The sequence below is a fragment of the Argentina silus genome (assembly GCF_951799395.1).
Source record: "Argentina silus genome assembly, chromosome: 19".
Classification (NCBI taxonomy): Eukaryota; Metazoa; Chordata; class Actinopteri; order Argentiniformes; family Argentinidae; genus Argentina; species Argentina silus.
In genome coordinates, this window is record NC_139673.1 from 7,267,038 (window position 1) to 7,294,415 (window position 27,378).

Genomic DNA, 27,378 nt, shown 5'->3' on the forward strand with positions numbered 1-27,378 from the left:
ATAGTGGATCGCTCTCCGTCACAGCTCTACCATTGCTACCGTGTGGGGCACTGACGTCCCGTCTCAACGGTCAGAGCCCAACATCAGCCACCGTGCAGCCAGGTAAGAGTGACCACTCCCGCCACCTCTTTACACTACATGGGCAGCTATGCTCTCGACCAGTGTGCCCACCTTATCTCCACGGTGGATCTCCGAAGGCAGGATTCCGTCTTTAGCCTACTCGCGGCTCTCTGGCGCCACTCGAAGAGAAAGCCTGTAATCGCAGATGTGTCTCCGGGGACTTGACGCGAATTTTGAAATATACCGTGGTAATATCAACCTTGACTACGTTCAAATCGAGGATAGAGGAAATGGAGCGCATTGTGGTGACCGTAGCAGTCACTGCCGTTATTGTCAAAATAAAATAGCTGTAGGCTAATTTAAATCAAATTAATTGTGTGTGTGTGTGTGTGTGTGTGTGTGTGTGCCCGAGCGCGCGCGCATGAGAGAGTTGCATTGCATTGCATTGCAAATTGCGTGAGTTGAGTGGGAGAAAGACAGAGGAATTCATGAACGCTGAACTGCTAATCTAATAAACCCAAATTATTCCTCCTTTTATTCACAGCGAGGGAGCGTTATTTCTTCCACATCTTTCAAGTGAGCATCATTCAATTAAAATGCAATTCTCGTCGCCCCCTTCCACTGGTATTTAATTAGACTTGAGAGCAGGGTTTCCACTTTTTTTTTCCACACAGCTCTTCGGATTTCACCTCAAAGGCATATTTTCACTATGTAACTCGCTGGTTAAACAAGGGCATGTATCCATTTGTTAATTGATGCAATTACGCATTACGCGTAATGGTCACGTAGGTCTCCAGGCACGCATCAATCACTCGTCTATTGACCTGCCAAACCCCTTCCATCCGTTCCCGCTGTGACTGCCCCTCGCTCTAATAGAGAAAGATGGGAACATCATCGTCATTAACTCGGGGTTGGACCTCTGGCCGGACAGACAGAGACGAACAGAGGTCGTAAAAACGTGTTAGTCCAGACCACCCTTTAGCGTTTCCGAAGTGCTCACTTAGTTCACCAACGCCTATCCCAACAGTGTAAATAAAAGAGTGATTCAATATCTTCAAATGAAGATATTTATTTGTGGATATATTGATTCTTTTCAATTTAACACAATGAGGTGTGTTTCTCAAATCAGCCGTTTTTCTTTTGATCAAGATATTGATTAACAATAATAATGACAGAATCATAGGCCTATCAACTAAAGCAATACTGAGGGATTTAGTTACAGTAGTCTATATAAGCCACAACAAAGTATAATAATGAAGATATATTATTGGTATCACTTGGTTTGTATTATCCAATATTTAGACATATCCTAAGCGACATAGGCTATTCAACATGAGCCATACACTATGTGTCAATTTAATAACTGTGTCAAAAATAAACCATTGTATACCCTTTATTAGTTAATCAGTAAAGAAGCCTATAGCACAAAGCCAATTGGGCATGGGTGTGCACAGAGTACCTTAAGAAAACCCGATGTTAGATGTGATTGGCAAAGACATTATTCTATCCTTGCTGTCCTGTCGTTCCGGGATTACAATGACGTCACACTGATACCCTTGCATGGCTGAATGCTAAAGAACTATAGAGGCACAAATAATAGCACACGCAGAGTCCATATCTTGCAAGTCTTACGTTATCCTTTAAGCCTTCTTCAGCTAACACAACAACAATTTAGTACTCAATGACGCTTAATTTCATTTTCTTATCATTTCCTTTGGGGGATTATTCATTCATATAAAACTATCTGCAGCTGGTTACAGCTTCAGCTCTCCCTCCTAAGTGCAATCATCTATTATTGAGCGAAAGGCCGTGCGTGGAAATGAATGTAAGACGGTGGATTTGAAGTAGAATTGGTTACAATCGATCAAGGGTGAAGAATATTGCTGATGGTAACAAAAGAAGCAGCTATGTCTTTCTCCCAGCTTGGATATCCTTACAATGCAACTTCACAGGTAAGAAAATATCATAGGCATTTTTCTCTCAACTTTTATATTTTAATATAAAGGTAATGCAATGTTATTTTTCAATACCTTGTTGAACTGCTCACTGTGTAATTTAGATGGAGCACCGAATAGCAGCTGAACAAATATTGACAGCTTTTTCCATGTGATGTTTTGTTGAATCAAAATATCGATATACATGAACACATGTCCAATTACTTTGAATTATAAATGATCTCACGTGTGTTCTGATGTGACAAAGAACGTTTATATTAAGCTACCTATAGTATAAGGTGTAATTACGCAGTGAGGATACTGTAAGTGTGAATGTCCCAAACTTTTTTTATTGAAGTCACTTAAGATCTCTGGAATCTTATTCAACAATTAATATCATTATTATTGTTAGAGGGATTGATACAGGTTAGTGATTTATATTTTGCATCGGTGTTTGGTGACAGCTGGACAATATGTAGGCTATGCGACGAAAGTTCACCATGAACTTCGTTTGAATTACAAAAGTTTTCAGTCAAAGTTGTGCCACAACATTTAGTTTTTCCACCCACTACTCGTATCTAAATGTAATATGGAATTGAATGTATATAGTTTAACTTTTCCCTGAAGGCAAATATCTTATGTACTGTAGGATTCCCAAAATGTTATAGCCAATGCATTCATACCAGAGTATGTTGTCAAATGCGATCCTGAAATGAATTTATGAAGGTACACAACACGCTTTGATCTATTCTTAAGCTTACCTGAGTGTCCTTTATCTTAAAGTACTAGCCTATGAAATTGATTATATCAAGCTAAGAGCTCACGCGGCACGCGCGAATGACATGTCTATCCACAATTCTTTTCATGCAGTTTTTCGTGTCGGCAAACCCCAGTACGACTTGCTGCGATTCGATTTCCAGGTCGGTCTCTGACGGGACAAGCGGGTCCCAGACTGCCGCGTCCTTCTGCTGCCCATCCTACGAGAACCGTCTCCTGGCAAGCACACGGACAGAGCTCAACGCGGCACTAGGGATGTACAGCTCGCCCTACGCAGCCGCGGCCGCCGCCAGCCAGAACTATGCCAACTACTTTCCCTACAGCACCGACCCCTCCGCTATCTACTCAACGCTGGTACGTGCCGTTTAATCTGATAATGCAGCAGGGGTCTCCGCTCCATCGATCAAGCTGGGTCTTGATCAATTCTTATCACTGTGTTTTGAAAGTTGAAAAAAAATGTGTCCTTGAAATATCTTTGAACTCAAATAGCGGAGGATGTGATCACTGAGTCGAATTCAGAGTTTAAACTTTTATTCAGTGTAGCCTTTCATGTTCATCAATTTATCTTTGGGAAATAGAGCAGCCCAATACTTACTAGCCTAATTTATATGATGAAGGAGTCAAATATTTGGAAACATAAAAAAAGACAGATACAAAAAAGTTTTACAAATAAAATAAATCGAATTATGGAACTGGTGACAAGTTACCTATCTCGTTATTGAGAGGCAATGAACAAGCCTAATAATTTGTCATTTAACTTCCTTGTTGAAACTGAAAGATACAGCCTATGCCATTTTATTAGACACAGCAAAGAGGACAGAGGTCAAATTCATAACATAAACATCAATAATATTAGACTGATATCTTGTTTCATAAACATTTAATAACTTGTACATATGCTTTTTTAACAGAATCCACAGTACGAAATTAAGGACGGCACCGGCACTATACATTCTGGGATAACCCAGCCGGCTGCTTACTACCCTTATGACCACTCACTGGGCCAGTACCAATATGACAGGTATAGTGGACATTTTCTATCTGTTTTATATTGGTTCAGTGCTTCTCTTTAGGTTAAACAACCCTGCCATAACGCATTATAGAGCCCTGTCATACATCTGAGTAGTAATGGACATTATTGTAATTCTCACTTCATTCTGGGAACATGCCACTTCCATAGCACACATCACAATCAAACTCCATCTGCCTAGAACAGAGCTGTATATATTTCAGTCAACACTCCAGGGGTGCAGGGGGGATCTGAGAGTGAATAGTTTATGAGGTATTTTGTTGCTAATGGTGCTAATGGCGACCATGTCTGCTGACAGGTATGGGACTGTGGACTTTAATGGCTCAGCCAGAAGGAAGAACGCCACCCGGGAGACCACAAGTACCCTCAAAACGTGGTTGTACGAGCACCGGAAAAACCCTTACCCCACCAAGGGGGAGAAAATCATGCTGGCCATCATCACCAAAATGACCCTCACCCAAGTGTCCACCTGGTTTGCCAACGCCAGGAGGAGGCTAAAGAAGGAGAACAAGATGACCTGGTCACCAAAGAACAAGGCCGGGGACGACAGCAAGGATGACCTAGATAAGAGTGATCAGGACTGTGTCACCAAAGGTACTCATCCTCCTCCTGCCAACGAATAGTGTAAACATTGAAAAACGTATTGTATGCCAGCAGAATAGATTCTTCTAAAACCCTCTAAGATTCATTCAGTATATATATTGTACTGGACTTGGTCCCGCAAGCTACACACATGATCTAAAATGACAAACATCAGCTGCTTATACTGTAGTATAATCGCTAACCTGTATCTTCTGCTTCATAACTTCACATCTCTAATGCTCCATGTGTATTTGTGTATCTTGTCATTCAGACTCCAGCGACTGCAAGGAGGAAAAGGACCTTCGTCTGAGTGACCTGGAGGACATGGACGAGGAGGACGGTGACAAACTGGACAGTGACTGTGAGAAGGTGGCCGCGGAGGAGCATGAGCATCTCCAGAGGGCCATGTCCAGGGCTCCTCCAAAGAGAGACTGCAGCTCGGAGCTCTCCCTGGCCCACAGCTTCCACCCCTTCCCCTGCGGCCTCAAGAGTGTGGCCGCTCTATCCTCGGACTTCCTGGATCCCATGGTGTCCAAGACCCCCTCCTCAACTGTCCCCACGGGCACCGTGTCCCTGTCCCATTTCGAGGTGTCAGACAAGCCCCGGATCTGGTCTCTGGCGCGTACAGCGGCCACAGGGGTCATCTTAGGGCCTCACCACAGCGCCGAGCTGCGGACCGGGAGCACGGCCGGGGACTGCCAGCTGCAGAGCGCCAGGCTCCCGGTGACCGGGAGCGGACAGTGTGGGAACCTCAGGAGCCTTCAGGATCCTATAAACATGTCCAACGCAGAGAACCCCTTTCAAGAGGGGCCGTTGCACTCAAAAGTGTACGGCAGTGTTTCTCAAGCTGGCAGCTACAGTCACAAGGCCCTTCAACTGCACTGCTCCTCCTACCCTACGCTTTCTGAGACGTGCCAGTACTCCACCATTGAAGGTATGTGAAGATGACCCCCCCCTCATACACACATCCCACCAGAGCCTGCCATGTACAGATACTTTTAGTGGGGCCCCATTTAATTTGTCATGATGTGTTGGCCCACGAAGTGTATCAGAATTGAAAAATCGATTGTTTCACCGTAGCATTCAGTTGCACGAAAAAACGGTTGGGAAATGATCAAGTTTAGCATAGAACTGAAATTGTTTTTATTTATTTTTTATTTATTTTTTTATCAACGAACACTCGGTATTTTCAAAAATGTATTCACTGAATGGAAACACAGCGCACTAGGACACATAGCGTTTGACGGAGGCCATCGTTATTAGACCGAGGTATGACTGGCTGCATCATGTTTCTTAGACTGTGGTTCGTCCTGTTGTCTGTAGGATTCTCAAGTGGGAAGGCGGAGACAGAGCCATCAGAACTCAGTGACACATGTGTGACTCTGCAGGATGACAAGGTCACCGCCTTCAGACCTGTGATGAAGAGGTGAGGCAGGTGAGCCACTGAGCAATGACACAGGAGAATTGTGCGCATGCACACAGACACACACACACAAACGCATGCACACACACAAACACACACACACACACACACACACACACACACACACACACACACACACACACACACACAAATACCGTCAGAGACAACTTAACTTTTAGTACACTTCAATTCTTCAATTACTAACCATCATCTGTTAGTAATCCAATCATTTGGATTACATGGGTTGTGCTGAAATTTCTGAATACCAACACTCAGGTTGATGGTATTATAGATGTGATCTTGTGTATAAAATGATACGGCCTATATGTGATTAGATTACCTGTCGATTGCCATATTTCAGTCTACCGTACATTCAAGTGGATTTAGATGTTAATGTTATTGATCTAAAGTTAGCTTTTTAACCACATGTTCTTGATTCACATAAATTGGACATTATTAGTAGACAAAACATTAATCTTAAAGTCGGCAATCGGTTTAGGTAAAGGATATTTCCCTAACCCAGCCCTCCTTAAATCTCCATGATGCAAAGTTGATGTCAGTGTGAATCTTTATTACAATTTTGAAAGAAGTTGTCCTGCTTCCACATTTCCACATTCTTATTACTGACATAATGCAATAATGTAATAATAATTTGACCCTCATTTTTTTTCTCATCCCTTCAGGTTGATGGATACACAGACAATAAACAGTGGGAGATTTATTTAGCTGATATTATGCACTAAGGACATGGGATGAGACGAACATCCTACAGTACCTGACACCTGGGGACTATATGCGGTGGCGCTACCGCAGTGAAAGTTGACCCTTTGTCGAAACTGTGGAAGCAGCCATAATTTTGCACAATGTTGTTTTTATGGTGTTGATAACTTTATGCAAGACTTTCAAATGCAACGGTATGAGAACTGACGGTCAATTCATATGTATGCAATGGGCAATCGTAGTGTAGTAATCTTATTTATTTGTGTATTTATTATTTGATTCCTCGTCTGAATATTTATTTCGTATTTGTCCTTTCAATATTTTGTTACATGTTTGTATTATGTTTCAACTGTGGTCATGTGCTTTTTATGCCAGATTTAAGGGACAGATGCTTCGCTTGTTGTTGGTCTTTCTCTTCGCTAAAGGACTGGATACTGTATGGAGTAATATAGCGTGTCAACCTGGAGAACTTGTGTTGTGTTCATCAAAGACATTGTGAGCTTATTCTGTGTTTGCCATTCATGAAATATTTTATAAGAATGCATTTTTTCAAGACCCCCGTTTCTGCGTCGTGATTTCCAGATTAACATTCAATCGGCCAATTGAAGCATTTGAGGCTGTGCACTTGATCAAAGTTCATCTTCTTTGACTCTGCGCATAAAACGGGAACATTGTTCGAAGGTCATAATTCAGTAGAGTACGTGAATGAACTTTACAAGGCTGGGAAGAAAGGGGACATCATCTCTTCATTGTCCTTACCTAATCAGTACTGGCATCAAACACTTTGTTACTGTTCAGGCAGCCAACGAGGCAGGAATACGGTATGAATGCTGCTTTGTCCCTTGTGTAGGGAGCCGCTGCAATAACTTAATACTTGTATTAATTAAAAGGTCATTTGTAGGATCCAGCCAAAAAGGGAAATTCACATGGTTTATGTGGGCAACACGTATTTGACCGTTTTTGCCTATAGTCCATTCTATTACCTGATAAATTTTCAACAGTGCTGTAATAGTATATGGATTATTTTGCATAAAACGACTAACATTATTTGCATTGCCTTCTGAATCTTTTTTTTTTTTTTTAAACAACAGGTTGTCTAGGCCTATAGAGGTCAGGTCTACATGACGGGCAAGGAAAAGTGCGTGCATGGTTTCCAAATACTGTGTAGTCCTCGTTTTCCTCAAAAGACATTCATAGTATAGGCCTAGTGGAGGGTGTTAAACATCACTGATGCATAGCACGAAGTTAGTCCTACTTTCTGAGATGAATCCTAATATTAGAGGGCCGAAAAGACTGGCCTACCTCATGAACTCAAAAAACGATGCAACCTGCTGCGAATGTCCCACAGCTTAGAGCTGTGCAAATTAAGCTACCAAAAGATAAACGTTATTTCAGGTCGGATTTTGGAGATTAAAGCTTGTAATAGGAGTATTAGGTCTTGTATTAGGTCTACTCAAAGGCGCCCTGGTCAACCTGCGCGCTTGGCCGATGAAGGACCCTTCAGTCAAGCATGCGTCGAGACTGCGAAGGGCCAGGGGAAATCCCCAGGGAATATCTATATGACACAGATGATGACAATAATAATAGTATATCACCCCCGTCTCTTCTGCTCTATGTGATGTATCGTATACGATTATGCGATGGTAACAGTGAAGGACTTCGCATTTACAACTAATTCAATCATCAGTTGGCACTGTTATTTCCCCCAAAATGTGTAGGCAAAGTCACAATGTGGTTGATGTTTTTTCCGATTATATTAGATCATTTATCAAGGTCACTTAACCTGACCAAGTGACACAAGGTCCAAGTAGTCTACTAAAGGCTGATTTACCTAGTTCAAACGAAACGCGTGGAACTTTGAGGGTGAGCCAAGCTTGGGACCTGGTTTAGAGCGTGTCTGCCCTACAAGCAACGATGTGAGGTAAAATGGGAGTTTTAAAAGAACTGCTTTATATAAATTAAATAAAAATAAATACAAAATAAAAGGGACTATATAATGCCCATGTGGCCACATTAAATTAAGGTGGCGTGATGAACATCGCCAGTTATGTGATGGTTCTCTTTTATTAAAGGTCAACCGACCGTGATTTCAGATTATCCATCCAGATCAGCATTTGAATGCAATCTGTCCTGCAGGCGAGATATGTTTCCGCAAATCTCCCTAAATATAATCTTGGGGAATCATATTCTGAATACTGTTTTGATTAAAAAATCAGAGCCGGGCATGATGGCGAATAACAGGGAAAATCATTTAAGAGCCGGGTATTAATATTAAATGAAAAATGGGTTCAAATGGGATTTGCAAATTCATTGTGCCAAGATGATACTGCGTCATATGTTGGCAACGTCATGGAAGCCAGATCTGTACCGCGCTTGGCCTATGGTTTTTCCTCATTATGAATTCTTACAGACCTAGCTGGCTACCACAAAACAAGATGCATCTATTTATGTGCGGGGGACATAAGAGGTTCTGCCTTGTCTGGTTCAATAATACCTATACCACTTACCAAGGACATATGTCTGCGGGATCCCTATACATTAAGATGTAGGATGTGTATTAAATATTTAGAGCCAAGTTAATTAAAACGAGGTTGTAAAGAAAAGCTGCCAAACATTATTGAAGGTAATGATGCATGTGCAATGGGATTACCACCATGGCACTACCTGGGGGAAACCGTGGATAATGGCATAGACTCAAGTCATCCAACCGTCTGTCTAAGACAGCTAATAGATCAATTAGTGTGTCTTACATACTGTTGTACACGCAGCTAAACCATGCAACAGACTTGACAAAATAATTACCAGTATTTGTCCCAGTGTGATAATGTAGTCTATAGTAAATGAGTCTTGTTGAGGCTTTGGGTTATCTGACACAGTAGGCAGAGGCTACACAAACAAATGCTGTTTTCCACAACTACATTATCATAATGTATATTTTTTCTGTAGGCAATAAACTATGCTAGGCCAGTGCAAAACAAAATCCCTAAAATAACAGCACTGTAAGGCGTCTTTCAAAATATTATTCTATCATTTCGGATGGGTATTAGCCAAATACCAGTGAGATGTTTGTCTGACATCTTTAATCTGAGACATGACATATTAATTCAAATGAAATCTCAGTCGTAAACAATGTTACGTACAGACAATAAGTGACTTCGGTAGGCCTATGTGCATCTAAATCTCCACAATACACTTGTTCCTCCCACACCCCCTATTACTTGGAGGGATGCGTGTATGCCTATATGCATAATCCCAAACAGCTTTAGGATAATCTTTGATAATAATAAAAAAAAAAAAAGACAAACAATATTCAGAGTAAACAAGATCTTAAATAGGTTATCGGCGGCTCTGAGCTATGAGAAATCATCACTGGAGTCGTGACCTTTCCTTATTAATCGGAGATATCTGGCGGTGGAGAACCTGCGGTGTAGGCCTATTTCGCGGCCTCATTGGTGGCCGGATTAGACACTTATGCACAAGTGTGCAGTCGAACCTCCTGCTGTCAGCCTTTCTCCCTGCAGGCTTTTTCTATAGGCTGATGGCCTTTTGCACACAGTGTTCTTTTCAAGTCAAAGTAGCTGCCCCCTTTGAAAAGAACAATTGTAAACGACAATGGACTGATTGTATAGACTCACAGAGCGTGTAAAACAATATCTAGTTACATTCCAATATGTTTATACAATAATTACATGAACGCCTTTTAGCTAAAGTGAATGTAAGCATCTTGCCATTAAAGCTCTAATGTGCTTTATTTTTGGCCCGCAGGAAACATGGGTAATGGGTGAGATGTAACACTTTCATTGAGGTTCAAGGACAAGGCCATTGGATTATCTGCATGAATAGGCCTACATTTTTATACTCATTTAAATTCACAACACAATTGGCTGCAGTTAGGCCTACAGTACAGTACATACATGTTTTCTTACACTGCAATTTATTTACTATTGTGTAAAATTTGATAAGAAGTCATACTATTATGATCATACGCTGGGCTAACATAGTATCACACAATAATGGCACTTTCCTGAGACGTTACCGGCTTAATGGTTCTATCAGGCCTTCGTATCATACATTGTGATCATGTGACATGGTATCGGATTTAGCCTCGGGGAGATGAATTATACATGTTACTACACCGGTGCATGTATTGACTTGGATAAGTTTGGCTCTGCCTGGCTGCTGGGGTTGCTGTGGAGAAGGAGGTGGTCAAAGGGAGTTGGATGTGACGGGTTGCAAAGATAGCATTGTACAGTGACGTCTCTTTCCTAAGACTTGAAGTACTCACTCTCTCAAGTCAGTTAACACTATAGCTTCACTGGCTTGGTGTTGTCGGTGCTTTATAGAGTGTCATGCAACATGGTATCAAATACAGCTTTGTGCTGATCATACATGTTACACAATTATACATGTTACACTGATCATACATGATGCACAATGATCAACCCTGAATAATTTGTAGTCTTGTGATTAATTATTTCATCACAATTTATTCCACCAGGGGAGGGTGGTGGAGGTAGAAATCGAAGGACAGGCTCATTGTAATGCATGGAATTAGATACCACGCGTGTTTGATACCATTCCTCATTCCGTTCCATGCATTACAATGAGCCCGTCCCCTGATTTCTACCTCCACCAGCCTCCCCTGTATTCCACCTAATGGTCACACTGGGACTGAAAACTGATGAACAATGACTGTCATTCTTGTCACTTGTGAGCGATGATGCCAAAGGTCAACAAGGGGTTAACATCTGAAAAAGCGTCCCTATCAGGCTTTTTCATCCCATCCGCACATCACATTGGAGCATCCACTCAATGAGCATGTGCCCGCGATGTAAGAGAGGATGAATCAATTCTGACACGACAGCAATGGCCAATTCATATGAATAGGAGCCATAATAACAACAACAACATCTCCAGCAACAATTTGCCCCCGGGGCCTGACAAAGGAGCCAACATGGAGGTGCCATTTGATGTGTCCCACGCTGGGCAAAGAGGGCTCATAAAACAGAGTCTTTGTGGTGATGGCTCAGGGTTCAAATGTTGATGAGGGGGACAATATACACACTTCATTACATTTTGTCAAAGGGCGCAATGAAATGTGTGCGGGACATTGTTTCTGTGCATGTCTCCCTCCAAGGAATTCCTGGTTGCCGATGTCGCTACAAGGGCTCTGCTAATGAGTTTTGTCAAAGATAATTATGGGGCTCCGTGGAGTGGCCAGAGTGGGGATGAAAAGCCGGCTTTGTGCACTTCGGGGTAGACGTTGCACTGCGACCCCTGGAACTAACTATGCCCCCTAGATGACCTGCACCGCTCCTGGCCCAGCATGGCCATATCCCGCAAAACCCAGGCCTCCGTTTCCACCTTCCGCAGTGTCCTTTAGGTGCACTGGTCTACTACAACAGCCCTTGCCCTCATCCTGCAGTGTGCTCACCCTGGTCCTAATCTACCAGACTGGGACTTGGCAAAGGGCGCTGCCAGTGAAGCCATGTTCCCAGGACCAAAGCTCTCTGATGGGCCTCCACTCTGAGAGAGAGCAGAGGTCTCTCCCCTGACCTGATCATGTTGGTTTGTAGGGGGGAATGTAGGCCCTGCACTGGTGAGGTCTGGCGGTTTTCCTCCCCTCTCATCTCAGTTCACCAGCCAGCTGCTGCTGCTGCTGCTGCCTAATTGTGGATGGGACACAAGTAGTGACACTATTAAGGTGGGGGTCACCCTGTAACAAAGCCTAATAACTTTGCTTTCATCACTGCTAATGCCTGTCTCTTTGGGATGCCAGGCCTCGCTCAGCTACGAGGACTGGCCTGGATGTAGAATGGGGACTTTCATGCACTAGTGAGGTATCTCTCTCCACTGTCTCTTCTATTACAGCACCCAGTGGGTCTCTTTAAACCCACTCCTAGCAGCTTCTCAGTAGTAGATGGCTAGGATCTGTCAAAAAGTCCCAATCACGAGGCATGAGAAGAACACAAAGGAAATATTGAAAGAGAGAACCACATGGAGAACAGAACAGGAAGACCTCTCATCTAGCTCTACACCAGGGGAGGCTGGTGGAGGTAGAAATCAGAGGACGGGCTCATTGTAATGCATGGAGTTGAATGAGAAATGGAATCAAGCTGCTCTACACTCTTTAAAAAAACCCATAGAAAAATGAGTTCTTCAAAGGGTTCTCCCACAGGGACAGCTGAAGAACCCTTTTCTTCTAAGAGGGTACACCACAGTGTTTCATTCCTGTTATCTCGTTGTTCTTTTTCTGTTTGTCTGCTGAAGTGGCAATTCTCAGTCTGTGACCTTAAGCAGACGCTGCCTATATCTCAGTAATCTTCTGTGTCATTTTAATGCCCTTCAATAATCCCCTCCATCTCTTATTTAATCTCCCCCTCTACTTCTGTTTTTCTTCCCCTTTATGCTAGTCATCTGTTGGGCTTTCATGCCTGCTGTTGAGCCTCCATTTGACTCTCAGGCATGGCATATCATGTCACAGCCTCAACCGCAATCTCGCTGAGTAGAAATCCCACTTTGGAGCCCCTGCAAGTCAGGAGGAAGCCCCACAGTTCAACACTGCAGTGCAGTAAAACAAGCCAGTGACAGATACTCAGCCCTCAAAAACACAATCAATCAGGTACATGCACAAACAAGCTAGAACTATTTATTTATTGAGAAACCAGGAGGTGGGGTGATTGACACAGTGTCCTTCTTTAACCTCACCCGCAATCGTAAATTTGTTCAGTGTCGAAATCCAGGCAAGAGCACAGCATGTACCATAGACCTACTGTAGTTTTACATGTGCATGAGTGTGAATGTATATTAAATAAAAATAAAAAAAGTTTTAAGTTAGATATTTAGAGTTGTCAAAAGCCAAAAAAGACAAAGGAAATCGGATTGAGCACCATAACTCTAAATTTGACCTATGCACTAACAGGGTTTTCTAGCTTTGTTGGGCTACTGTACTTCAAACAACATAGTCTACACTTAGCACTGGGTGTGTTGTTCGCTCCTCTCAAACAGCCTAATACTTACTCTTCAGAGAGTTAATAGACCGTATAGTGGACTGTCTTCAGAAGAATAGCCTATCTAGGTTTGCATTTGGTTGATATAGGCTGTCGCATGTCTCATAATATATGCATACCAGAAAAAAAGCACAAGCTTCGATATCACGGTTTGCTGCCATGTATGCTTCCAAGAATACCTATCTTAGGCCGAGCCAATACCAATACAAATTTGACGTGGAAAAAAAAAAGCGTGGAAAACCAGCACCACTCCTGCCTCAGTAGCAAGTGCCTCTCTTAGCTATGTATGTGATATCCCGAATCATCAGCGGCATACCTGTGACGAGTGTGAGTCTACTCCGCCTGAGCAGATTCCGCTACGTTAGCCTCAATGGAATCACACAGGAAGGAGAAGGAGGTTTGCTCACAGCGTGGGCTGTGGCGCCAACACACTCCTCTCCACCCGGCTCTGCTTGGGGGCCTGCCTCTTTGTGTGAAGCCCCTGTGCAGGATTAGACACTGGTGTGCAAGTCAAATGATTGTCGCCTCTAATGGAGGGGGGATCTTCATCTGAGTCACATCTAAATCAGCACCACTTAGGCTACAGACGTGAGCTTTGGGATAAGGCTGGCAAAGACCTGAGAACATAGTACAGAATCTTAGCACCGTTTTCATAACTTTTACCACACAAAGTACTCCAAGGACAAATGACTGGGTAAAAATAACATGTCTTTAACTGTGTTAGAATGGAGTCACTTCAGGTAATAAAGAGCCTCTAGTACTGAACGAAATTGCACAATCCCAAAAGGTCTTATGTTGGTGGAGGTAGTAGATACCTTATGGGCAAAACATCAAACGACAGCTTTCACTTTTGGAGTTATCCGGTCATCAAAAGGGAAAAAAACATTGTATTGTTTGCAGCGACAGAACCGAACGGACTCTGATAGGGAGAGCCTTAACACGAGAAAATAAACAACACCCCAACAACAGAGCCGAGCACGGCAGTAGAGAAACAGGCGTTGTCGTGGTAGCATGCCAGTCATGACGCGGCTGTGGACCATCCACTACAGCTCCGTCAGGCATCAAAGAGGGGGCAGTCACAACACGCTCCACATTCTAAAGGAGCTAGGTAAACAGCTCTACACTGGGGCCTGAGGCAGAGGAGGAGGCGCAGGAGGAGGAGGAGGAGGAGGAGGAGGGTGGGCGGGGAGGGGGGGGGGGGGGGTGACACACAGACCACACATTGTCAGAGTTCCCTCTTAAATACAGCACCCTATAAAAAGAGAAAACAGGTCACATTATTCGCGGGTGGGATTTTTCCCTCAGCAAACAGCCCTAGAAGGCCCGGGGCTGTGTCCAATGACGAAGCATCATAATTATGCCTTTTTATTGGCCATCTTATTCCAGCTATGACTGATGCGGCTCCCAATCCCTAAGCGTTTCCATTTGCACTTTCATGTGGCGAAATGAGCAGAAAAGCCACGGCTCGCCTGCCTTGCCTTTCAAAGGTGGGCTGACAAATATTTATGGCATGATGTAAAGTCACTTTTAATCAGAGCTCATGGCCTGTTCCAGAGGAATCTAGTCCTGGATCATGATTATCTCCTCCATTATAAATGATCTTTCAAAAGGCCCCCGTCATATAGGTGTCTCACAATAATAAGTGACACGTTTCTTTGGAATCACTCATAATCAAGGACTATCAGACAGGCAAATGTTGCTTTCTGTGGTAAATGGCAGAAATAAATCAGTGACCTCCCTCTACTGGTCACAGTTGTAACTACAGGAGAGATCACCTGGTTTCTGGCTCTTTCAGTTTTAGAATGAAAGTCACACCAGGAGACATTCTAAAGAATGCACAGATTCGGTTAACCTATGTTTTTCAGAAAGTCATACCTCAAAATGTCTTGTCACCCAAAAGCAGTTAGATTTTATTTATTTTCAGATAAATAAAAATACAGCACTCAAGATAAAACATCAACACATTTGTTTACACACGCACACGCACGCGCACGCACACACACACACACACACACACACACACACACACACACACACACACACACACCCACACACACACAGGGAAAAACTACCACCACCTCAAACATTTCTGGTGACAGATTTCCCACCTTAAAAGAAAATCCACAGTTAACCACAACAAACACATGCATTATTCCACTGTAAATGGTCCAGCTCTCACTCTCTCTCACACACACACACACACACACATAATGAAAGGAAAATTACATGTGACAAATGTAGAGTACATGTGGGGAGAAGAGAAGGAGTGATAGATGAGGAGAGAAGAAAAGCAGAGAATGAGATGTGGAAATAAAGCACTATTAATAGAAATTACTTAAACAGCATTAACAAAACTTACTGGCTTAATATCAAAAACAAGTCCTACCTAATCCCTCTCCTTCATTTCACTCCTTCACAATTGGCTCTTCTGTAATCCCGCTCCGTGTTTTAAGCTGTCTAGTTTGAAATGTAGATTTATGACACCAATATGTTCTTTTCCATGCTTTAACAGGCTATAAGGCTTCATGGGAGGGCCTGTTACTGAAAACACATATTTTCCCCCTGTATTAGGAGTTATGGGGATAGTGATCCTTAAAATGAAAGCCATAAATCATATTTGCCAACTATTATGCTATTAACAAGAGCATGGCTCTGTCATTTGGGTCATGGTAACAGTTTGGGGGTGCTGAGGATGTGGCCAATGAAAGTGGGGACGTGTTCACTTCTCCCAGTGAGGAACATATTGTGTAAGACGCTTTTGTTGGTGGTCCCGGGGTACTCCAACTGCCCCCCACCCTCACCCCAACCACCCCCCCCCCCCCCATCCCCCACCCCTCCCCCAGCATCTGCTCTGCATTTTACTCCCCTTTTTTTTTTTACCCCATCTTTCAATTGACTTTCTAAATTCTGCCTGGTTGTGGTCTTCAACAGAGACCCCGACGACAAACTATCAGCGCATTTTTGCACTCGCCGAGGCACTGGATGCCAGCGCAGAACATATTAAATTTGTTACTAATTTTAAACTTGGCATAGCGGCCCGTGTATCCGCCACTGGCTTGCTGGAGGCAGCCGGTTCAACCCCAACGCAACCACAACCACAATACAAACAAAGCATAAGGAACAGCAGCTCCCAGTGTACTACTGACAGCAAATGTTTAGAAAAAGGACTTTTAAAAATAACCCAAAGTAATAGAATTAGTGGGAAACTGGAGCCCTGCAGCATGTATCTCTCCCCCACTTCAACTTCCATAGCAGATCAAAACTGGGTTTGAAAAGCATGACAAAAATAGAGCAATATTTTTGAGGATCTCTCATCTACTGTAGTTCTTGTGGCGGTTAAATAATCCTAAAGCAATGCTGGGTACTTTTTATTACCCACCCCCCAGGCCAAAAACAATAAGTCCATGACAAGGCTGTGAAATTAGAACAGCTTCCTGGCAGAAGGAGAGAGTGAGAACTCAAATACCGTAGAGGTAAGGATTGTGTTGCAACAAAGAAATACAGCTCCTCTTCTCCCAAATGTACCTAGTAATATGAGGTTAATAAAGCAGCACCGCAGCTCCTGAAGCGCTGAGAGTTGGAACACACTTCCATCGCATCTCAGCCTGCCCGTTCAGACAGGACAAGAAGCCTGAACCACAGGGCACTCTGGGAGTAAAACCACTACCGTTTGAAAATCCAGCACTGGTTAAATCCAATTCAACTAATCTCAGGAGTCCCTCCCCTGAATTCAGCGACAAGGTCAGAAGGTGTGTGTGTGTGTGTGGGGGGGGGGGGTTGGGGGGGGGGTGTGTGGCCACTTGACAGTGTGTTGTGGAAACACATTGGATTTTTTTTTCCCCCGCTTATCCCCATTGTCTAAGTGGCCATGTTAGAGCCTGCGCCGGCACCCAGCTGCATCTGTCACCCATGGAACTGTAGTGACCTCTAGAGACCGTTCTCTCCACGTACAATATGGAGGCTCTGTGACAGGTTCTGGCACGGGCCGGGCAGGATGACAGCGCGTGATTGCAGCCAGGTTGAGGCTGTGTGTAGACGGCTAGAGGCTAGGCCTGAATACAGCGACGCACATAAACACACACACACACACACACGCACACACACACACACACACACACACACACGACGCACACATGCACACACATTTGTATACACACACAAGCATGCACTCACACACACATATACACACGCGCGCGCGCACACACACACACACACAGGCTAGACCGAGGGCCACCCTGGTGGGTCGCTGCACTGCAGATCACCCCGAGCAGTTAGAGAGCAGAGGCTGGTCTGATCTAATGTGTTTAGCAAACACTCATTTATTCTGCCGATTCCATAACACCGAGGAGCCTGTGTTTATGACTCTAATTATTCTCAGTTCATCTGCAGTTCATCTCAGCTGAAGTATTGTGTATCCATACACACACACACACACACACACACACACACACACGCACACACACGCGCACACACATACACACACACAGAAATGCACACTGTTGGGTCTATGCGGACTGAATTTATAACTTTAGGTTTGGTTGTTAAATGTTTTGTGTTGCTCTCCGTAAAAATGGACAGAGACGTTTCTCCTCTATTATAAAAAAAAAAAGAAGAAAAAACTGGAGCATATTTAACACGTGACACTGAAACCCAAACCAAAAGACTCTTGGAGTCACATGAATCAAAAGGGAAAACGGCATTTTTTAGACAATATTTTCATACTAAATATTATCGTCTAGAGATGCCAGTTAATGCCTGTGACATTCAGTTGGTAATAGAAGGGAGGCCAAATGATATTTTTCTTTTCCTTTCAGCAAATATGAAATGTTTTGATAAGCAAGCAGATGAGTACACAGACATTTCCAGCTCATTTCGATGTGTAAACCCTTCACTTCACACCAAGAGAAACATTATTAGCATATTAGCCGCTGCGCAGGTACAGTAGGGAGATGCAGGTTTAAGAAAGAATAAATAAATAAAAACGTTATCTAACCCTACTCTGCACAGTATATACTGTACAATCAGCTATGGAACCTATGCACCAAAATCGTTTCTCCAAAAATGTTCTCGTAAATCTCACGGTATCATATAAGTTTCATTCCAGAGAACACTGCTCTTGCCCTTTCCGTCTGTGGAGAGACATTTGGTGTCTGGTGAAGACTTGAGCTCATTCAGGCCCTCAAGTGCTGTAAAGCTTTTTATATGGTAGTTATTATTGTTATCATCATTATCATTCCGTATGAGCCATAAAAGTGGGATGATGGAGGATGTATGGAGGACCGGGGCTGTAAATAAGAGTTGTGGTCGGGGCTGTAAAGCTGTCCCACTCCTCTGTGGGAGACTAAATAAAATGAGCACTTCACCTTTCAGTGCACATTTACACCCGCCTCCAACTTGACTTGACTGGACTCGTATGCAGAGCATGCACATGTCTGGCACTTTACTATGCACAGGGATAAACTAAGTGAAACTCAACGAGGACCCCCATGCACAGACAACACAATGTCCCCAGATGTCCCTGGTGGACTGGTTTGACTGTGTGTGTGTGTGTGTGTGTGTGTGTGTGTGTGTGTGTGTGTGTGTGTGTGTGTGTGTGTGTGTGTGATGCGTGCGTGCGTGCGTGCGTGCGTGCGTGCGTGCGTGCGTGCGTGCGTGCGTGCGTGTATGTGTGTGTGTGTGTACAGTACAGTATGTGGATTTCATTAACTGCATATTTTACAGTGTGGAGGCGCAGATGCCCGGTCTGTACAGTGCCATACGGCCAGTGGCTCATTAAAGCTCAGATGTAGTGCATGAATCAAAGGAGGAGAGGGGAGGAAACGATCAATCTGCCTAATGGGAATCCCCTGTGAGGAGGAGTGTGGGGCCGGGCCAGCCGTCCCAGTGCAGCTGGACCCTCCGCTTAGTGTGACCGCCCAGCTCCCAACACCAACCACAAAGTCCCCACACCCGCACTGCAGGGAGATAAACCCAGCCACAAGGCTATGAAACTCCCCCTCACCTGTGATACACACACACCCTCCCAAAACAAACCATTAATACTGACGAGACCCCCCATAGTGTGTGTGTGTACGTGTGTGTGTGCGTAGATGTGTACGTGTGTGTGTGTGTGTGTGTGTGTGTGTGTGTGTGTTCCACACCAGGCCTAGAGGAGCTAGCGTATCCCAGGTGTCAGCTAGCTGGTCCTGTCACCTACAGCCAGCCAGCCAGCCAGCCAGCCAGCTAGCCAGCCAGCCAGCCAGCCAGCCAGTCAGCCAGCCAGCCAGTCCCCACACATGTGCTGACCATATCCATCATGCCAGGAAAGGCTCATGCTTGATGTAAGGGACCATCAAAGAGGTGATAGGGACAGGATTTATTGACTGGCTATTAAATCAGTGTTTTGGGAGTCTGTGTTATGCATTGAGGAGACTACAGAATTCGGTGTGTTTATTCTGGGTGTGTCAGCTTGAGGCCAGACGCCTCGACCTAAATGCAACGGGGTCAAGGTGAGGTTTGATCCCCAAGTCTGGTCCCCTCCTTAGTGAAAGCTGAAAGCTTTGATCTCTTCCAGTTCGCACACATCTCTCTCCCCACACACACATCCCTCTTGAAACACTACTTATCTATTCAGCTGTGGGTTGCCAGCAGCCCTTTAAGAATCGAGTTATGCTAAACAGAGGTTGATTTAAACCAGGGGTTGACCTCTGACCTGGGCTTAGAGGATAATGTCTCAGGGAAGGAGAGCAGAGTCCTGTTGCCAGCTATGAATCAGGGCCTATGGACATTATTTCAAAATTGCTTAGTTGCATGGAACTCCCTTTAGTGCTGAACGGACTTTCATAAAATTGATTTTCTGAGTACACCCTTTTAGCAGCTATAAGCTTGAAATATGAACCCTTCATTGGTGAAAGCATTTAATTTTTTTTTCTGCGCCCTGTAACTAATGATCTGGGGAAGGAGTGTGTTTGAAATTCTCCCCGGCAGCCATTTCCATAATTAAACACTGCTAATTATAGAGCTTTGGCTGCCTTTAAACAAACAGGCACAGTCATGGAGCAAGGTTTGACGCCTTCCATTTGGAGATCTATGCAAATCGTCCCCCTGGCTAATGTGTTTTTATAGATGAAACGGGAGGACATTTATGCACACTGCTCAGTCACGGGCAGATCCAACAGCTAGTGTTAGCTTTGAAAAGGAGAATGACATAGTATTGATGGTTTTAATGACATGTCTTCTGTTGAATATTCGGCTTAGTAACTGCTGTAAAATGAGAGAGAAATGTATGTTGTGAAAGCATGCATTGATCGTATATGTACTGCGTGTGTGTGTGTGTGTGTGTGTGTGTGTGTGTGTGTGTGTGTGTGTGTGTGTGTGTGTGTGTGTGTGTGTGTGTGTGTGTGTGTGTGTGTGCGTGTGTGTATTCATTCATTACCATGAGTGCCCTCTAGTAAGGTAAAGGAGGATTTTTTTTTCTGCCAAAGCCATCTTGGCAAACCACACAGAAAACATTTCCACATTGTCGATTTCAGTGCTTTGACACCGGTTGTCAATTTATCAGCCTTTGACAGCAAGCCACTAGAAGCCATTAGATCAGAGAAATGAAAATTATATATGAAGATTAACATCAACTCATTTGTTAGGAAGAAAATAATACTACCAGGAAATGAACAGCAGGCAGGACTGAGAGCTATGCTGCCAGTAATTCACACATCAACAGTATTTAAATTATTAAAAAGATTGTGAAATAATAATTGGCCATATATTTTTTCCATTCTTCCCCACACAAACAGGCTGCCTGGGGTACTTGACATTCACCGGTGGTTTGTATATAATGTAAATGACAGAAGTGTATTTTCTCCATATCTTAACAAAAAATGGAGTGATTGACTAGAGAATATAAGATAGCTACAGGTGGAGGTCAATTATCATTTGAATAATCGAGCCGCCGCGGATGCCTAGCGCCGTCGTGGAGTGTGACACATTTTTATCTCTATGCATTTCAATGAAGTCAGACTCGTACATAAAAGGTTATCACCTAGGCAACATATTTGCCTAAGCGCAAGTTAAACAGCCAAGTGAGATCAGCATAGATATTCAATTTAGCCAGTCAACCCTGACCTATAAATATTTCAACAAAACCCAATGAGGGCTCTCTCTCTCTCTCTCTCTCTCTCTCTCTCTTTCTTTCTCTTCCTCTCTCTCTCTCTCTCTCTCTCTCTCCCTCTTTGATCCAATTCCATTTCAGCAGCGGGAGATATGAGAGGGAGGAGTGGAGAGGGGGATGGTTGGAGGATAGGGAGGGGGGGGGCATACTCAAGCATACTGTAGCTTATCTATTAAGTGGATTGTTTAATGCATCTGGCATCTCCTCACCCAGGGGACGGACGGGGGGAAAAGGGAGATAGATTTAACAATTGTGCACTAGGCACTGGTGGCTCCAAAGTTCAGGAGACATAAAATAATCTATAGTTGTGAGCTGACAAATCTGGCTTGACACCGTGCTCCATGGCGGTGCGCACTCTGGAGATGGGCATTAATCACAGTGTGTGCGCTGCGGAGGACCCGGCACACCAGGGACGCCTCAAAGTGAGCTGGAGGTTATACAGGCATAGGGATTAATCAATAATGCACTGTAATAACAGCCACCAGTCAGCGCTTAAGCCCCTCCGGTACCAACACACAAACAGTCACCTCACCTAGCTCCTATGAGCATGCACACGCACACAGGCATGCACACACACACACACAAACACGCACGCATGCAGGCATGCACACACGCAGGCACGCAGGCACACAGGCACGCACACACGAACACGCAGACACCTACGCACACGTAGGCAGCTACACGCGTGCACACACGCGCACACACACACGCGCACACACACACACACACACACACACACACACACACACACACACACACACACACACACACCTCTACAAGTCTGAGAAGTATACAAAGAGACATACATGTACACAAACAAATGCCTATAGTCTACTACAGACACTGACATTTACAAACTGATTGAAGCTGGCTGACACAGCGAATCACACTTCTTCACTCCCCCAACACTCTAACAAACAGCCAGAGGGAGATCTACAGGGACCCCTACAGAGAAGCAGGAACAACAGCCCTCTGAAGGTAGCTTGATCTCTGTGTGTCTCTGTGCACGCCTGGCAAGGACTGGTGAAGGACCATGAAGGCCAAAATAGGATCAGTTTAGTATTCTAAAACAAAAGTATAGTATTGCATGCTAATGAATGATTCAGTACTGTGTCTGCAATGGGCTATGGTGTTTTGTGCAGTGGTGACACCATGATTGGCACATACACACCCACACACACGCGCACACACACACACACACACACACACACACACACACGCGCGCACACACACACGTACACACGCGCACACACGTACACACGTACACACGTGCACACACACACACCTGTGTCCAACATTTTCCCTCCCCACCCCTCCTCATAACTGGGCCTCAGCCTGCTGCAGCGCCACACTGTGCTGCAATTACAGCAGCGCCGCAAACAACACAAAACTGACAAGCCCCGCAGCTGGGAGTTGCGGCTTTTAGATTGTGTCTGAAAAGGCGGCGAGCGTAGTGTCCTGTCCAGACCCCCTCTGTTGGAGTCTGCCACCCGGAGAGACCTCGATCAGCAGCCCCCCCAGCCTGACAGCAGATCTGTCACTCCCCTCATACAGTCAGGCAAGGCACTGATTTAGCAGGGAAGCAGACAGTTGGGCAGGAGGTGAAAACTCCAGCTATTTGTCAACGCGGCGCCCGTGTCAAAGTGTCAGGCCCGGGGACGTTCCCCTGTGCAGCTGGGCTGTTAGTTAAAGAGACAGGCCGTATGGTCGGAGCAGGAGCATGCTGTCACAGACCACTCAAGCTGCCTCGCCGCAGAGCAGGAGACGCTCTGCTGGGGAGCTCTCCACTCTCCTACTGTACCCCTCTCTCTCTCTCTCTCTCTCTCTCTCTCTCTCTCTCTCTCTCTCTCTCTCTCTCTCTCTCTCTCTCTCTCTTTCTCTCTCTCTATCCGTCTTGTGCTCTCCTGCTTTCTCTGTAACACACACTTTCATAGACTGTTTCGGTCTCTCTCTCCCGGTCTTCCGTACTCTCAGAGTCAGCTTTCTCTGTTTTTACTCGCTTCCCGGTCTTCTTCTTTTTTTTTTTCTTTTCCTTTTTACAATCTTTGGGAAATAATACAATAGAGAAGAATGCTAGGCTAAGCAGAATGGGGAAGGGAGGCCTAGCAGTTCTGTGCTCTGGGGACCCTGTAGAAGCTTGTATTAACATTCAGGCGAGGACTGAGACAATGCTGTAGAGGAGGCCCCAAATATCTATGTTTACGAGAAAAAAAAAAGCGATACTATTATGTTAAATATCCCAAATAACCAGATAGTAAACAACACAACTCTTGTGTAATGCGTGAACTGTGTCCATTGTCTATTATCCATGCTAAGATAAATTCGCTGACCTGTTAAGAGATAAAATCCCCAGAAGATTAATTGCGAACATAACAAAAACAGCAAAACAAATCAAGGAGCATATGAAACAAAAAAAACAACAACATGAACTGTATTCATGAGAAACAATTTCATTTCTTTATCTTTTCTTAAGCTTCTTTGGCTTGGTATTTAGTAGGGGAGGAGGGGTGGGATTTATAACCAATGCAAACAGGGTATTTATGGGTCAAACACAACATGTCTGGCTTTATGACAGATTACGACCTTTTTCCCAGAGAAGAACACAAATTCAGTTTGATAACATTTTATAGCGTTTTATACAAAACCTTATTCGGTCATATTGACAAGCCGCATGTACATACTGTAGGGGGGGGGGGGGGGGGGGGGGGAGGAGGGGGGGGGGATTCTGCTTATATATTGACATTGTTGTAATTGTTTTTTTTTCCCCCTTCTCTCTTTTTCTGTCTCTCTCCTCTCTGTCCGTTTTGTTTCTCTGCCTTAACCCCCCTTCCAGAGTCCATCTGGTGTCTTTGGTCCCCCTCAAAACAAGGGCTGGTGGAATTCCCTCGACTAATTAACGAGTAGACACACACAGACGGCCAAAGGCTCGCGCGTGTCTGTCTCTGTACACCACCTTTCCCCTGGAGGCCCTTTATTGAAAAGGAAAATAAATTAGATCAACTGGCCAGAATGTCCCAGTCACAAGCAGAAAAACATCATATGTCAGCAATAACCCAAAGTTTTTACCTTTGTTGTTTGGAAGTGTGAGAAACTCACTGAACTCCATGCCGGTGTGTAATGCTGGTGTGTCTGATACCTTGGGAACCCGTTTCCGTTGAAAATATCAGTACCAATCAATTTTGGTTAACAATTTGAGGTTATTTTTTTTTTACAGACGTCAGAGTCAAAATGTTGTGGCGGCACTGTCAAATCTTAGCACAACGTTGCTTGGTACTTGTCCAAATGTACCCTCTGAGATGGTTGTGTGTTACACCATGACAGATGGAAAAACTAAACAATGTCCATATTGTCCAATGTACATGAGTGCCCACTGGAAAAGGGGAAAATATCTAACCTTTCACAGTTCATAGTGTTTTTAAGTTATGAAATGCTGTAACTCATTTAATCGAACTTGTGACAACAATAACAAAAAAAGAAGGACAGTGAGCTGGTAGTTCCCTGGGAACACATGTTTGATACCATTCCTGATTCCATTCCATGCATTACAATGAGCCCGTCCTTCGATTTCTACCTCCACCAGCCTCCCCTGCTCCAGACTCTACGTCATATCAGCCCTCCTCCTCTACACGGACAACAAAGGCGCGATGCCAGAACAAACTACTAAGTTACACAGTTACAGTTTGGGTGCCACAGTGCACATTTGAGGCATCACAAACTGCCAAACAGAGCTGGAGTGTTCTCAAGGCTAGAGCGACTGACATCTCAGAGAATGTGTCACACATGGCACAAACTCACTGGCTGGGCCAGTTCCAGTCAACACATTATGTCATCTTTATTAACCTAAAGAGGGAAAATCTGTACATTACCATCCAAAGAGAAAAAAATAATAATGATATGTTTGAAAATAGTTTCCTACTCTTGTGCGTTTTGAGTCTTGACATATTAGCCATGTGAGACATCAATCATGCAGGAGGTAATGGCACATCAAGTCCATGAATCTTTCAGCATATCTCCCTCCCTCCCTCCCTCCCTCCCCCCCCTCCCTCCCCAACAAGGCTGAGTGGGGCTGTTCCTGTATAACAGCTGCTAGAGCAGGGCTATGGATGGGCCCATGTGGATTCAACCAGCCCCAGCGCTTTGATCTCCTGCTTGTGGAACAGATAGCTGTGAGGCTGGGCCTGGGCTTGGGTCCTGGGTCCTGGGCTCCTCTTCCAGAGGCCACTTCCCAGGCAGGGAGGCCACGGGAACAGCCTGCTCCATTCACGCTCCCTGAGCTCCCTCCAGTGACACACTTTCCCTGGTTAATGGGGCCACCTGCGGTCCCACGTAGGGCCTCCATCCGAAGGGGGGAACAGAGGGACTAAGCAGGCAGCATGGCGGGCGGGCGGGCGGGCGGGCGGGCGGGCGGGTGGGTGGTGGCAGTGGGCATCTGCGACTGGCACAGGCTTGAGAGCCCTTTCATTTCCCCTGTTCGAGAGAGTGCCATGGGCACACACACTGAGCTGGGCATGGGCACATGGGCACAGGCCAGGGATGGCACCAACACATGTCAGGAAATGCTTTCTTTGTGATCTGGTTGAGTGAGACTCAGTTACTGCTCTCATGGCATTTGTGCAGCGACTAAGCCAGTGGAAAAGAATGGAGGCAAAAAAAAAAAAAAAAAAAAGGCCTGAAAATTCCAAAGCAGGTCAATGTTTTGGACCGTAAAGTTGTTCAATGGGAACGCTGGAGAACTGACATGCATTCAGTCATACACCCTCAATAAGCTAGTGATTTAGCTGCTGGCATGTGTCTACCTTGTCTCCAAGCCGCTAATCATTGGGTGTTTATCACCTCTGATATTCTGTAAATCAACGTTTTCGTCGAGTTAAGTGATTCACTAATAACAGCTACAGCTATGTAGCCCTTGCTCCACTCCCCCTTACTGAGAGGTAAAAATAATTATGTTTTAATGTGTGTATTTAAAGCAATAATTACAAAAACAAAGCTCACAGTAGGAATCCGTTGGACAACAGTGATAAAAAAGGGCATTCAATTAGCATAGAGCCTGGGAGTGTCTGGTACCTGGGGTGTAATTTCCTTAAACACCATCCTCGGCAGTTAAAAACGGCTGTTATGGAGAAACACGGTGTAATCCTGACACACTGGGACCTGCCTAGGGGCGGCCGTGCAAATTTATGGGTGCACTTTGCTCATTACACCAGGGAATAATCAGCCCCTTTAAACAAACCTATCATTTCCTGGGCCTCTGAAGTCTTCAGGTCTATTCATATCATTTAGCTTCATCCCTCTGAAAGACTCTGCAGGCCCACACACACACAGACACACAAGCATGCATGCACACACACACACAAGCACACACACAAGCAAACACACACACACACACACACACACACACAGCTCACTGACCTCCTGCTGCAATAATAAGGCACTTATCTCAGCAGATTTATAGAGACAGGAGCAACATATTTATAGAGACAAGACACTTGGTTCGAGGGTTAGGCAAAGGCATTGGGGTGAAAGGGTGACTCACTGACAGAAAAAAAATAAAAAAAACACTAAATCAATAAAAGAAATTTTTTACAAAACACTTTTGGGGTTTATTTGGAATCCAGACACTAAAACTGTTAAAGGGACACTTCACAATATGTTACGCTGAAGTTTTTGAAAAATAATTGCATTTTTATTTGACATGA

At 44.5% G+C, this 27,378-nt stretch overlaps 1 protein-coding gene across 1 annotated transcript; it reads left to right on the plus strand.

Moving 5' to 3' along the window:
* Positions 1 to 1,946: 1,946 nt before the first annotated feature.
* Positions 1,947 to 5,813, plus strand: irx6a (iroquois homeobox 6a; the record flags this gene model as incomplete). The annotated part of the gene is made up of 6 exons (XM_083690968.1): positions 1,947 to 2,012; positions 2,865 to 3,125; positions 3,683 to 3,792; positions 4,100 to 4,395; positions 4,655 to 5,317; positions 5,707 to 5,813. 6 exons carry the CDS (start codon positions 1,947 to 1,949, stop codon positions 5,811 to 5,813), a joined length of 1,503 nt encoding a protein of 500 aa, XP_083547094.1.
* Between the last annotated feature and the right edge of the window lie 21,565 nt (positions 5,814 to 27,378).